The 13,083-nt window shown below is 51.4% G+C and overlaps 2 protein-coding genes across 2 annotated transcripts in view; both read right to left on the bottom strand.

Moving 5' to 3' along the window:
• The window catches only part of LOC104387823 (putative P2Y purinoceptor 10), a 29,392-nt gene extending 19,720 nt beyond the window's left edge, over positions 1 to 9,672 (bottom strand). Inside the window, exons 1-2 of the mRNA XM_009996614.1 lie at positions 9,585 to 9,672; positions 49 to 302 (exon numbers count right to left, since the gene is read on the bottom strand). Of these exons, the coding sequence (XP_009994916.1) occupies positions 49 to 302; positions 9,585 to 9,672 (342 nt within the window). The remainder of the gene's footprint in view (positions 1 to 48; positions 303 to 9,584) is intronic.
• A 756-nt stretch (positions 9,673 to 10,428) lies between these two features.
• On the bottom strand, positions 10,429 to 11,403 carry LOC104387824 (putative P2Y purinoceptor 10). Its single transcript, XM_009996615.1, has one exon. It carries the CDS (start codon positions 11,401 to 11,403, stop codon positions 10,429 to 10,431), a length of 975 nt encoding a protein of 324 aa, XP_009994917.1.
• Positions 11,404 to 13,083: the final 1,680 nt, after the last annotated feature.

A 13,083-nucleotide genomic window follows, 5' to 3' on the forward strand; every position in this document is an offset into this window, starting at 1 on the left:
CGAGGTGTGGTTGATGTAGTAATACATCCGTAAGGGCAGGGAGAGGACGTGGGCCAGGTCGGCCACGGCCAGGTTGATCATGAAGATGACGGCTTTGCTCTTCTTGCTGGTGACGCGGCACAGGACCCAGAGGGCTGCGCTGTTGGCCAGGAGGCCGGGGATGAAGATGAGGGTGTAGGTGGTGGCGTAGAGGGTGGACTGGAAGGACATCTGGGGAGCGGTGCAGTTCCCCCAGGACGCGTTGGTCTCCATCTCGGCTGAGTCTTCTCGCTCACGGGGCGATGCAGGTGGGAGGAGGGTTCCTGCAGGGGGCAAAACCCGGTGCTGTCAAGCCAAAACCTCTCCAGTATTTCCCTCATCATGGAGGGGAGCCTTCCAGTACCAGATGGGGGCCTGCAGGAAAGCTGGGGAGGGGCTTGGGACAAGGGCAGGGAGGGAGAGGACAAGGGGGGATGGATTAAAACTGGAAGAGGGAGATTGAGGTGAGACATGAGGAGGAAATTCTTTGGTGTGAGGGTGGTGAGACCCTGGCTCAGGTTGCCCAGGGAAGCTGTGGCTGCCCCATCCCTGGCAGTGTTGAAGGGCAGGTTGGATGGGGCTTGGAGCAGCCTGGGCTGCTGGGAGGTGTCCCTGCCCATGCAGGGGGGCTGGCATAAGGTGATCTTTGAGCTTCAACCCAAGCCAGTTTGGGATTCTATGAAATGCTCTTTGGTGCAAAAGGGGAAGCTGTGTGCAGGTGTGTGTGCTGGGGGCACAGGCCTGTCTGAGCTGGTGTGTGTGCTGGGGAGGGGGCAGATCTCACCCCCCACCCCCCAAGGTGCTGCCACAGCGACGTTGCCTCGGAGCTCTGTAGCATCAGTCTCTTCATTGCTAATTCCAGGGAGCTTCTGGAGCCACCCAGGGGGTTTCAGAACTGCTTTTATCACTTATTTTCTCCTCAGCTCCCACCACTCTCTCTGTCTACCAGCCATGCCAGGGGGACTGTAAATAAACAGGAGCTTCCCATGGATCTAGACCTTGTCTTTTTGGATCCATGTAGTGGTCTGATGGGAACTGGCAGCAAGGGCAATCATCAGCCTCAGCAAGGGCTGTTGCTGGCAGGCAGCTGGTGGGAGAGGTGCAGACAGACCTCCTGGAGCTCTGGCTCCAGACCCAGGGCTGGATCTGTGAGCTCATCACCACCAAACACACCAGTGGCTCTGCTGGTCCTGCTAACTCAATTCCAGCACATTGTGCAGGCATCGTGTTGTAGCAACAGAAATTATCCTTCAGGACGTGAAGGAAGATAAACAGATGTGCTTTTTAGTCAGGGCAGAAATCCTGTTCATCCAGGGACACCTTTTGCCTCCTCCAGCCAGAGCTGAGGGTGCTGGTGGGTCAGGGGGTGCTCACCCAGCTCTCCAGGGAGGTGATGGATTTGGGAAGCAGAGCCCACAGGGGAACGTTCTGCTCTTTCAAGATGAGGTAATTTGGCAGCAGCAGGTCACAAACCAAGGGCCTTGTAGCATCATCTGCAACAAACCTCCCATTTTCCCCTTGGAAACAGAGCCTGTGGCTGCCTGTGAGGTGCCCTGCAGCCTGCCCTTCCCTTCCAGGAGCCTGGAACATGAGCTGGCAAAGCCCTGAGCACCTCTTGCCGTTGCCACCAAGCCCCTCACCAGCAGTTTTTAATTCAGCAGCAGCCAGTGGTGCTGTTTCCCCCACCATTAGCCATGGAGATGGATTTCTAACAGGTAATTGCCTGTGGAGGGGACTGGGCTTCTGCACAGAGCCTGGTGGTGCTTCCAGGAGCAGAGTGATGGCTCCTCCACCCTGCTCCTCCTCCCCTGGGAGCTCTTCAGAGGGGCTGCCATGTTTCCAGCTTCATCATGAAGGTTATATACTTAAATACACACATAAATACAGACAGATCTATAAAACACAGGCAGCAGCCTGTGGGCTGCCTGTCCATTGCCCTCACCTCTGATGGGAGAAGGGTTGGTGGATTTACCCCAATCTCTGTGCAGTGCTTGCCCCCTCCTTTCCAAACAGCCCTTCCCTCCTGCCTTCTCCCTTTCCCTTATTTCTCCAAGGTTTAGCTGCAAAAAAAAAAGCAAGGCTGGAAGGAAATCCTGGCTGCACATTCTGGCTGCTGACTGCTCTTGGGCCCACAGCCCTGGGGCAGAGGTTTCTGATGTGCCCACCAAGCTGGGGCAAGGTAGGTGAGTGGGGACATCTGTCATGAGGGGATAGTGGGCAAGAAAATCCTCTGGCCCCTGCAGCATCTCCATGAGCTTCTCACCTGCCTGAAAACTCAGGAGGGGCTTCTGCTTGGTCCTGGCCCTGCTCTTGGCTGGTCTTCTTTACACTGAGTCTATTTAACCCTGGAAAATGGTGGCAGGACAATTTGTCTTTACATCCCTGCAGAAAATGAGGGGAAACAGTGGGAAAATCTGGAGGATGCAGCTGTTCCCAGCTCTGGTCACAGTCTTACAGTGACAGAGGTGGCACTTGCTGCTGTGGGTGTATGGAAAGGATTGTGAAGCACCTGGTGTCCCTGTCCCACTGCCACATCCCTGCCACGTGTATCAGCCCAAATCCCAAACCCTGTCCCTGCAGGTGAGACCATGAGGAGCCTCCTTGCTGGTGATCTTCAGTTTTTTCCTGTCCCTGGGAGCCCAGGAGTGCCTGTTTCTCAGTGGGGGGGTTGGGTGTCACTCCTGATCCCCAGCACTTCAGTTTCTAGGTGACAGCCCTTGCCTGGGCACCTGGCAGGAGAACCAGAGGGAGCTCCCTGCAGAGTCATTGCTGACCTGTGCTCATTCACTACCACACTTCCTGAAGAGGTGGGTTTTTTAATTTATTACTGCTTTTCAGTTCTCCCCTCCCCTCCAGCTGCCCCTGTGCTTTGCCATCAGTGAAGCTGTTGTTGGAGCAGAGATGCTTCTGTGGGCTTTGGTAGGGCTGTTGCTCATCAACTTTATAAATCTTGTACTAAACACTCCCTGCCATCCCTTGACTGTTTTCCTTTTCCATCCATGTGGGGGGGGAGGCTTTTTTTAAGTGGCAAAGCTGAGTTTCATCCAGCTGCAAAGACAGAGGGGAGACCAGTATCCCTGCCAGAGGAGCTGTGGATGTAGCACTGCAATTCATTAACCATCCAGTAACTTTGCAATTAATTAGGAGGTTAAGGCAGCTGTTAAAATACCTGTGTTCCTTTTAAAATTCTTTTTCTGAGTCTGAGCAGTATCTGGTGCTGGAGGAGCGTGTGGCTGTGGGTGTTGGAAATGTCCTGGCCCCTCTGAATCACCCTGTGCCCCACCCAGCCCCACATCACTGCTCTGGTGTGTTCACTGCTCCCAGATCCACTAGCAAACTCAGCTTTTCCATGGCTTGCTGGGACAAACTGGGCTAAAGCTGCACACCCAGATGGGGAGAACCCCCCCAGCCTGGGGAGCCCTGGGGCTGGGGCAGAGCAGCCCCTGGGATGCTGGAGGGAGAAAGTCTAGGAAAAAGAAGTCCACTTTGGGCTTGGAAGAAGCTCCTGGTTTGAAGCAGAGGAGTTTTTCTGGCACTTGGGTTTCAAGCAATCATTTTGTTTGTTTAATTGAAGCACTAATAGGAAATGGGTAAACAAAGCTGGCCGGTTGTGGCAATTTCTGCCAGCAGTGACAGCACTGAGGTATTTTAGGTTAAAGAGGCTTTTCCCCCACATGCTGGTGGACACAGCAGCCTGCTGGGCTGCCCTGAGCTCTGCTCACCCACCTGGGGAGCCGAGTGAGACCCTGACCCGTGGGCACGGGCAGGGCTGCTGGTGCTTCGTGTGGCACCAGCTCCTGCCTGACCAGCTCTCTAGAAGAACCCTGCTTTAAAAAAGTGACCACCTTGCTCAAAACTGCCCCAGCTTCCATCTCCTGAAGGAAAGAGAGCAGAAATCCAGCTTACCTTCCCGAGAGTCCCATCCTTCAGGGGGGTGACATCCATGCTAGGGAGCAGCCGGTGTGAGCTTTCTGCTTTTCCTTCCTCCCCCGTGCCTCAGCCATCCCAGCCCCAGCCACTCCTCGTTAAACTTCCACATGTGTTCTTGGAGCCCTGGAATCCTGCTGGCATCTGCAGCCCCGTGCAGTGGCTGCAGAACAGGAAATCCTGTATTTTGTTTCTCTTCGCCACACAAACCCTGCACGGCGGTGACGTTAAAAGGGGATGACGTTGTTTGCCCCCAGTGCCCTGGGATGGAGATCTCAGACGTGGATTTCTTCCCTCTTTTTTTTTTTCACACAAGTCACACTGGGTGACCCTCGCTCAAGCTGCTTCTGGTTTTATTCAGAGTCACTTGGCATTTGCTGCCTGAAAACTGTAAGATCCAGAAGCAAACCCCCTTCCAGCGAGCGCGGCTCGGAAGCTGCGCCAGCAGGAGTTACTGGAAGGCAGCAATTTTCCTTCATTTGCTGGGAAGTTTGGTTTGCCTCAGACTATCAGGGCTGTAAGCGAAAGCTGAGGACTTTATTTCTGAAATAATGATGTGTTTAAGGTGGAGGTTTTCCCAAAATACTATTGTTTTTTAAAAAAACCCAAACCCAACCTAAACATAATGTGCCTCGTTCCCGATTTCTTTTTGCCTCCTTTAATTCCTTTCCTATATATATATATGTATATAATTTTTAGTTCCTTTACTGCCTGCTAAGCAGAACCTTCTGAGCTGCTGACAACTGGCAAGCATTTACAGGAGTGTAACCTGGGAGCTGCCTGATTTCCAGCTGAACAGTTTGATGTACAGTGTCCCAGACGAGGGCTCACCAAGGCAATAAGGCTTGTTGGCATCTTTCCCTTTCTTACTGTAGCTTAAGGTATAAATACAGCTGCTCTTGCTCTGTTCATCTGTTTTCTGTAATTGGTCCTATGACCCTGCAAAATTAAAGGAACATCAGTGGAAGAGAAATGAAAGAAGGAAGCTATTAGAACCTTTAATTGCAGAATGAGTCTCCAGCTCAGGGTCTGGGATCAAGGGTGCATCTTTCTCTCAGGATTCAAGTCACTGGCTCTGCTGCCTGTGCCACTGCTGGGGTTTCTCCATTCTAGCAGAAATGCTGACCTGGGTGCTGTGAAGTGGAGCTTCACAACAGTAATTAAGAGAGCAGAGAAGACTATCCTTGACCCGGTGTGTCCTGTGGTCAGTGGAGATGACGTTACATCGGTCAGCATCCACGTGAAGGCAAGGGCAGGAGCAGTTTATGTACCAGCCTTTCCAGACTTCTCTATGGGATTCTTCATTGCCACTTGCTTATCCATCCCATGAACACAGCCTGCCAGCAAGTAGGTAGCCCCATGCTTCTTGTGTCAGCTGAGAGCAACATGATTGGGAAGATCCAAGAGCTGTTCACCATGCCACGTTTTCCTCTTGTGCATCTTTTCCATCAGCTTCTGCTGATCCTTGGGAGAAGGAGCCATGCTCATGTATTTCTGAAGCACTCAGAGACCCACGGAAGGGAGCCTGGAACATTGCCCCATCCCTCTCCAGAGGTTAAAGGTCTATCCCAAAGTGAAATGACTGTTCCATCAGGATATCCTGTCTAGGACATCCTACCTCTGTGTCCACAGGACACATCCAGCGTTTCCAGCCGCCTCAGCCCTATTTTTAGGTGTGTTTGCAGCAGGGCTGCTGGGGCAGGAGAGGTCAAGGGGTGTCATTGTGGTGAGGGTCAGACCCCTGCCTCGGGGTTCACAGCCACCTTAAGTCCTTCCTCTTCTCCTGATGGGCTTTCTGCAGAAGATCACAGCCTTCCTGCTCACAAAAAGCTGCTGGACTGACAAACACCTCAAGCCTCTCACTCCACCCCATCCCAACTGACCTCTCTGTCCCTCTTTCATGCACATTTTTGTTCAGCTCTCCTGGCTCGTTGCTGAGACCCAGGTCAGACTTTCAAAAGCAGAAGAGACAAAGGAATTTTTAAATAACTGTGAGACTTTATCTAAGGCCTCCAGATAAAGGTTGTCTTTGCCTCGAGCCTGGTATCCTGTGGGCAGCAGGCCAAATGCATATGACCAGCAGCTCTTTCAGTGCTTGGTGTTTAGAAATATCTGACAGGATGCACCTGAAGGATGTATGAAACAGTGGGGACCCTTCAGGAGGAGGAGGAGGAGGAGATGATCTTGCACAAAGCAACTCACCCTGGTGCAGAGACTTGCTGCAGCTTGACTGGAGCCATCACCACACGGTGGGTGGGACTGGGGGAGTCTCAGGTGTTCAGAGTCCTCACCCTGCACAGGAGCAGCATTTTGGGGAAGCTTTGACAGTTCTCAGATGTAAAAGAAATCAATCACTCCCTCCCTTTTTTTGGCTAAGCCTTTGTGTAATCCACAGACCCAGTGTCTTTGGTGAAAATGCTCCAGTCACAGCCCCAAAGTCTGTCAGATGCAACAAAGGTTTTTCATGGTTTTGAGCTGGCTTTTAGTTCTCGGGCTGTTCTCCTGCATTTGCAGCCTGGTTTGGTTTTTATTTGTGCATGGAACTGGTAATTTCATTGAAGGAAAAACCAGGCAGCTGAGGCACTCCCAAGGTCCTGCAGCTCAGAACCTGAGGCTGCAGAAAGGCAGGAAATCCCACGGGGTTTCTTTCCAAAGGAATTTGCTGCCAAGCATGGAGGGTGTTTTCTTGAGAAGAGGGATCATTGCAAAAAAAACCAAACCCAAACCAACCCACATTTTCTTTTGCAAACAGGAGAATGGCTTGTGCTAGAGAAGGACAAGAAACCCTGCTGTGGTTTTGCCCAGGGGTGGGCAGATCTCCTCCCTGTTTCCCCCTCTGAGCAGTTCCCCTCAGGGTGAGGCTGCCCCAGGGTTCCTCCAGCACCAGGGGCCAGCAAAGCTCTCCAGATCCATCCTTCAGAAACCTGCAGCCTTTCCCCTTGGTTAACTCCTGCCTTTCTAGGGCATCTCTGCTAAAAGACTTCAACGTGTGCAAGAAGGATGAAGTTGTTTGTTTTCTCTCTGGTGGGTCTGGGCAGTGGGAGCAGCACAAGAGATAATTTCATGATGTTGCTCCTGGATTATATTTCCTCTCAGCAAAATAATCAACGTCTCTTATGGCCACAGGAAAGGGGGTGAATAACAGGAAGAGGAGCTGGGCACATGATGCCTTTGGAAAGTGTGAGAGCTCTGGCAGGCACAGGCAGCCCCAGCTCTGGTGTTGCTCCCAGTACCTCCCAGCCATGAGGGCAGCTGAAATACTGTCCACCTGGGCAGTACCACTGGATTTGTCCAGTCTTCTCCTGAGTTACACTGCTGAGGTTTTGGAGAACTAGAAGCTCTGAGTTTCACAGCTGGGTCTGTGGAGGCCTGATGGTCTTTGACTTGCTAGGTGCTTTCAGAAAATTACAAGTTGCTCATGATCTGGTTTTACTTCAGATTGATGCTCTTTAGGCTGCCTCACCATCGTGACCACCTTGGCTAACTTGCTGTGGTGGTTTAACCCCATCTGGTAACTAAGCCCCACACAGCAGGTTTAACTCTAACCCAGCCCAAACCAGTACACCTTCCCACATACCAGAACAGACCTAGTTATCTCACCTCCTGGATGTCAAAGACATTTGACTTGAAAGGTTGCAAGTGCTGAGGCTTTCCCTCCCAGGTTGGGGCTGCAGTGTGTAAAAAAAGACAGTCTGAGGGAGTCCAGAGGGTGAGTGAGGCAGGAAGACACACGGGACAGTGTGAGCAGCTGAGGGGCTTGGGGTTGCCATCGTGGTAGCAGGGATTGTTATCCCTCATGGAGCCACCACGTTCCTGGTTAAGGCTGGGAAAGTCTTTGGACCTTGAGATGTTGGAACAGATATTCCTGTGCTGGGAGTGTGTTTTAATGTTATACAGGGGACAATAGTGACTGATTTCTGCTTTAGCAATCTTGTTGGCAATGGTGTGAGTGCTTTTTGAAGTTGTATAGCTTTGGATCTGAAAAATTCTTGTCAGATAGAGATGGTTTGTGGTCTTGCCTGCATCTAAGTGTGGTAACAGTCACCCCTTCTCACCCACCAGCACAGCTTTCCCACAGAGGACCTTTCTCTCCCCAGAATTCCTCTACATCCAAGGTAATGGTTGTAGTTTAAGAACAATGAGAAATGACCCAACCAAAAAAACCCCACCACTGATATTAGAGTGGGGTGAAAACCTTTCTGTAGCCAAGCCAGGAATCTGTTCAGAATAGCAGAAGTTGATGCTCTCCATCACTTGAACTCCTTGATTCAAGGAGGAGTGATCCCATTCAGCTTCCTGGGTGTAAATGATAACTGGGAAACTCAGCTGATGTTTTAAACAATGCATTTATTTCTTTTTTAAGCATCAGTTTTTGGAAAGAAACATACAGGACAAGCTACATCATTGCCATAACTTGTTTTCACCTGATGGATGGAGAATTGCATGAGAGAAGGGTGAGCAGCTCCCAGCCACATGCTGGCTGCTCAAGCTGCAAAAATCCTCAAAACAACTCCTGAAACTCAAGTCTTCTTCACTGCCAATGTCCCACAGTGTCCAGCCTGTGAGAAAACTGCTACATTGACCAAAAGAATTATGGAGGCTTAACTGTGTAGCTGAGCATCAACATGTGTTACTGGCATAACCACCTGCCAGGTGAAGCAGAGAGAACCTTTCTGGTGCCTTCAGTTGGACACACTTTGCTTTCTCTGCAGTGTTCTCACCTGAATCCTGCAGGAACCCTCTGTCTTTAGTAACATGGAATCATAGAATGGTGAAGGTTGGAAGGGACCTTAAAGACCATCTAGATCCAACCCTCCTGCATGGGCAGGGACACCTCCCACCAGCCCAGGCTGCTCCAAGCCCCATCCAACCTGCCCTTCATCACCTCCAGGGGCTTCCACAACATCCCTGGGCAACCTGTTCCAGCACCTTCCTACCCTCAAGGTGAAGAATTTCTTCCTGATGTCTCAATTAAATCTCCCCTCTTTCAGTTTTCTTTCTTTTTCTGTTTTCTTTGCTGCTTTTTAGAGGAACCCCAGTGCAAGGGGTATTTTAACCTGTTTACTTATCCTCCATTTGATTGTAAAACAGTCAAGTGGGAAAACATAATATGCCCCAAAAAATTAGTGGAGTTCAAGTGTTATGAAGTGGAGTTGAGTAGTCAGGTTTACAATGAATGTGGCAAGTGTTTCTGGTACTTGTTTTTGTAGCAAGATGCTGGCACTGGTGCTTACTGGGAATTGTTCCTTTTGAAGAACACAAGTTTTCCAAGGCAATCAAATAAAACCAGTGCCCCTGTTCAGCCCAAATCATCCCTGGGTACCATGATGATACCCTTGAAGTGACACAAAGCAGGTGAACTTGGCCAAAGAGCTGTCACTGATTTCAAATAAGGGGTAGGTGACATCCTTGCTTGTCACTGCTTTTCATAGCTTCATGGCTGATGAAGTTCTAAAAATGTAAACACGAAGATCACGAGAGGACCTGGTGGAAAAAAATCACACTGAATCATTAGCTGAAGAAACCAGCCTGTGCCCTGGGAGTGAGTCACCTTGGCAAGGACACCTCTCTTCTTTAAAAATGGTGTCAATCAAACCCAAGGACCAGACATTTCCGTGGGGTGGATCCTTTGCAGGTACCTCTGAGGTGAAGAAGCCACACGCAGAAGGTGAGGACCTGAAAGGCACCAGCAGCATCAGCATCGTCATCAAACCAACTGGTGTCCATGCTGAGACCTGTGGTTCTGCCCCCTGAGGTCCAGAGGTCAAGGCCATGTGCTGATGCCCCCCTTGTTCCCAGGGGCATCTCAGAGGGGAAGGAAGTCACTCAGAGCAAGGGAAGGTCCTGCTCTCTGGAGAGCTGTAGGTGTGAGTTCTGGGATGTGTCAGCAATTAAGGAGCAAACTCAGAGCTGGGGGGTGAGGAAATAATGAAGCAGAGTGGGGGTGAGGGGGGGGTGGGCAGTGTGAAGCAGAGCCAAGTGGGGTGACCAGGGCTGCTGTGCTGAAACGAGCTGCCAACCTTCCTGCCTCTGCACCTCAGATGCAAAGACCCAAAAGCCATTTGTTACTGGCCATTTTCAGGTTCTTTCATGCATCGTGTGTGTTCAGCAGAGAAGACACTTCAGCAGGTGTCTGGGTACGGATGTGGGATTGCCTTTGGCTTCAGCATAGAACCATGGAGGTGGGAAGATTGAAGAAGAGCTGCTGGGATGTTTCCACCATTTTCTAGCAAACACTTTGTTGCTCCTTCCTGTGGCTTTTCTAGCCCTGCTGGGGCTTCACCTGGTGGTAGGTGCAGTCACACCGGCTGGATTGCTCATCACCTTCCATCACGTTGGTCTTAGAGTTTCATATCCTGTCCACTGCCACAAAACTCCCCCCCAGTAAACTTCCAGGATCTTCCACAATGGAGTAACCAAGTCTCACAGAACAGTCCCAGATCTCCTATGAAACCTCTTCCTTCTTTTAAGCCAATGTTCTTGTCACTCCTTGATGGACGAGGCGCTCTCTTTGCTCATGAGCCGGCTCCTGATGACCATGCTGCTGTGCCTGGTTATCTGGTCCTGAAACTCTGAAGTCATGAAGAAGTAGAGGATGGGATCCAAGCAGCAGTCCAGGCTGGCGAGGCTCAAGCAGAAGGGCTGGGTGTAGAGGGTGATGGTGCTCAGGAAGCAGTCCGTGATGACATTTTCCTTCACCAGCATGTAGAAGAAGAAGTTGATGTGATAGGGCACGAAGCAGACGCAGAACACGATGGCACACATGGACACCATCCTCAGGGCCTTCCTCCTCTCACTGCTGTTCTGCAGAGGGATCTGGAAGCCCCGCAGAGAGTCCTTGGTTTTCCAGGTGCAGAACAAGATGACGACAAGGGGCCCGACGAAGCCGAAGAGCTCGGCTGTGACCATCATCAGCACCGTGGCCGCTTTGCTGTCGATGTGCCGGACGTGAAGGTCTGCAAAGCAGGTGCTGGTGGTGTTGGCCAAGCCGTGGCTACGCATGATGGGGAAAGGCAAACAGGCCACCCCCACCAGCAGCCAGACCCCGGCGCTGATGGCCACGTCGTAGCGCCGCTTCCAGTCCTTGGCTCTGAAGGGCTGGTAGAGGAAGAAATACCTCTGGATGCTGATGCAGGTGAGGAAGCAGATGCTGGCGTACATGTTGAGGTACTTCAGGTAGAAGCACAGCAGGCAAAGGAACGTCCCAAAGGGCCAGGAGGAGTTAATGTAATAGTATATTCGCAGCGGCAGGGAGAGGACGTGGGCCAGGTCGGCCACGGCCAGGTTGATCATGAAGATGACAGCTTTGTTCTTCTTGCTGATGAAGCGACACAGGACCCAGAGGGCTGCACTGTTGGCCAGGAGGCCGGGGATGAAGATGAGGGTGTAGGTGGTGGCGTAGAGGCTGTTTTTGAATGTTATATCCTGATTGGAGCAGTTCTGGTTGGTCTGCGTCATGACGGGGCTGCTGGGAACATCTGTGGTGGTGTGAGGCAGGTGGGTCATTCCTGGGGAGAAGAGAAACAGGGGCTGTAAAGGCAAAGGCACTGCAGGGGTGGAGAAATGCACCTTTGCTTTTCCTACTTGACTATTCAGCACAAAGGTAGAGGTTTGGAAATGTGTGTAAAAAAACATCCTGCTGTCTTCTTCAAAGATGCCCTTTCAGTGGTGCCCCAACCCTTTGTGCAAATGGGAGGGACCATCCCTGCTGTGTCAGTGCCTGAGAGTGCCATGAGCAGGGGTGGAGCTGTGCCACTCTGCTGGTTGAGGAGCAGGAGATGCTGCCTCTGCTTGTGGCAGCTCAGGGTCTTCTGTGGTTTTGTCTCTGGGTAGGAGTCTAAGACATGTCTCCACCAACAACGCTCTGACAGGACAGCTCTACACCAGGACAACTCTACACCAGGATAACTCTACACTGGGACAACTCTACACCAGGATAACTCTACACTGGGACAACTCTACACCGGGACAACTCTACACCGGGACAACTCTACACTGGGACAACTCTACACCAGGATAACTCTACACCAGGACAACTCTACACCAGGATAACTCTACACCGGGACAACTCTACACCGGGACAACTCTACACCGGGACAACTCTACACTGGGACAACTCTACACTGGGACAACTCTACACCAGGATAACTCTACACCAGGACAACTCTACACCAGGATAACTCTACACCAGGATAACTCTACACCAGGATAACTCTACACCAGGATAACTCTACACCGGCACAACTCTACACCAGGATAACTCTACACCAGGATAACTCTACACCAGGATAACTCTACACTGGGACAACTCTCCCCAGATCAGCAGATGGCACAGGGCTGTGTTGGTGTCCCAGTGCAGAGATGACCTGCTGGAGAGTTGGTGGCAAAGAGTTGTCCTTTCCTGCTGGGGGAGGGAATACATGGAAGAAAGATGTGCCACAGCCCAGGTTCTACGTGTGAGCAACCACATGGCCCAATGAGCAAAGTGCTGGTGCCAACCACTGAGTCACACCTGCTGTGGTAGTCACTGTGCCAGTGGCTCCTGACCCCACCAGGGGACCCACAGGCCCACCTTCTCAAAGAGAAAATGTTTTCTTAGATGCTTCCAATGTCCCTTGACTCAGATGAGTAGGGATGGCCAAAGATCACATGTTAAACTGTTGGGCCATCTTTCTTTTGTCAGCTTTTGTAGCTGGGACGTGTCTCCAGTCAGGCAACCCAGCCAGGAGGAGGTTGGTTTTATGGGGTATTTCCCCATGGGTTATAATTCTTCTTAGGGTGATCCCCAACTGTGTCTGACAGTTTGATACCAGGTTCCTGTTTTGTGTGGCACTGCAGACATGATTCACTCCTCCTGACTCATTTCCTGCACCACTGGCAAGGGGCATTGAGAGAAAAAGTGTGGATCTTAGTAACTCGTCCCCTGGTACTGATGGTTTTTGCCTTCATGGCACAAAAGAAGAGCAGCTTTTAGGGCTCTCCAGTGACAAAGAGCACCGAGAGCTGCTCGTTCAGCTTGTTAATCGTTGCTGTTCTTGGGCTTGGCAGCTTGTGCAGACTCTGCTCCAGGTTGGAGCTCAGCCCCCAGATGTGTGGAGGTCCCAGGATGGGCCACAGGCCACCGTCCCTGTGTGTGCC

The sequence above is a fragment of the Chaetura pelagica genome, unplaced genomic scaffold, assembly GCF_000747805.2.
Source record: "Chaetura pelagica isolate M959 unplaced genomic scaffold, ChaPel_1.0 scaffold103, whole genome shotgun sequence".
NCBI classification, from domain to species: domain Eukaryota; kingdom Metazoa; phylum Chordata; class Aves; order Apodiformes; family Apodidae; genus Chaetura; species Chaetura pelagica.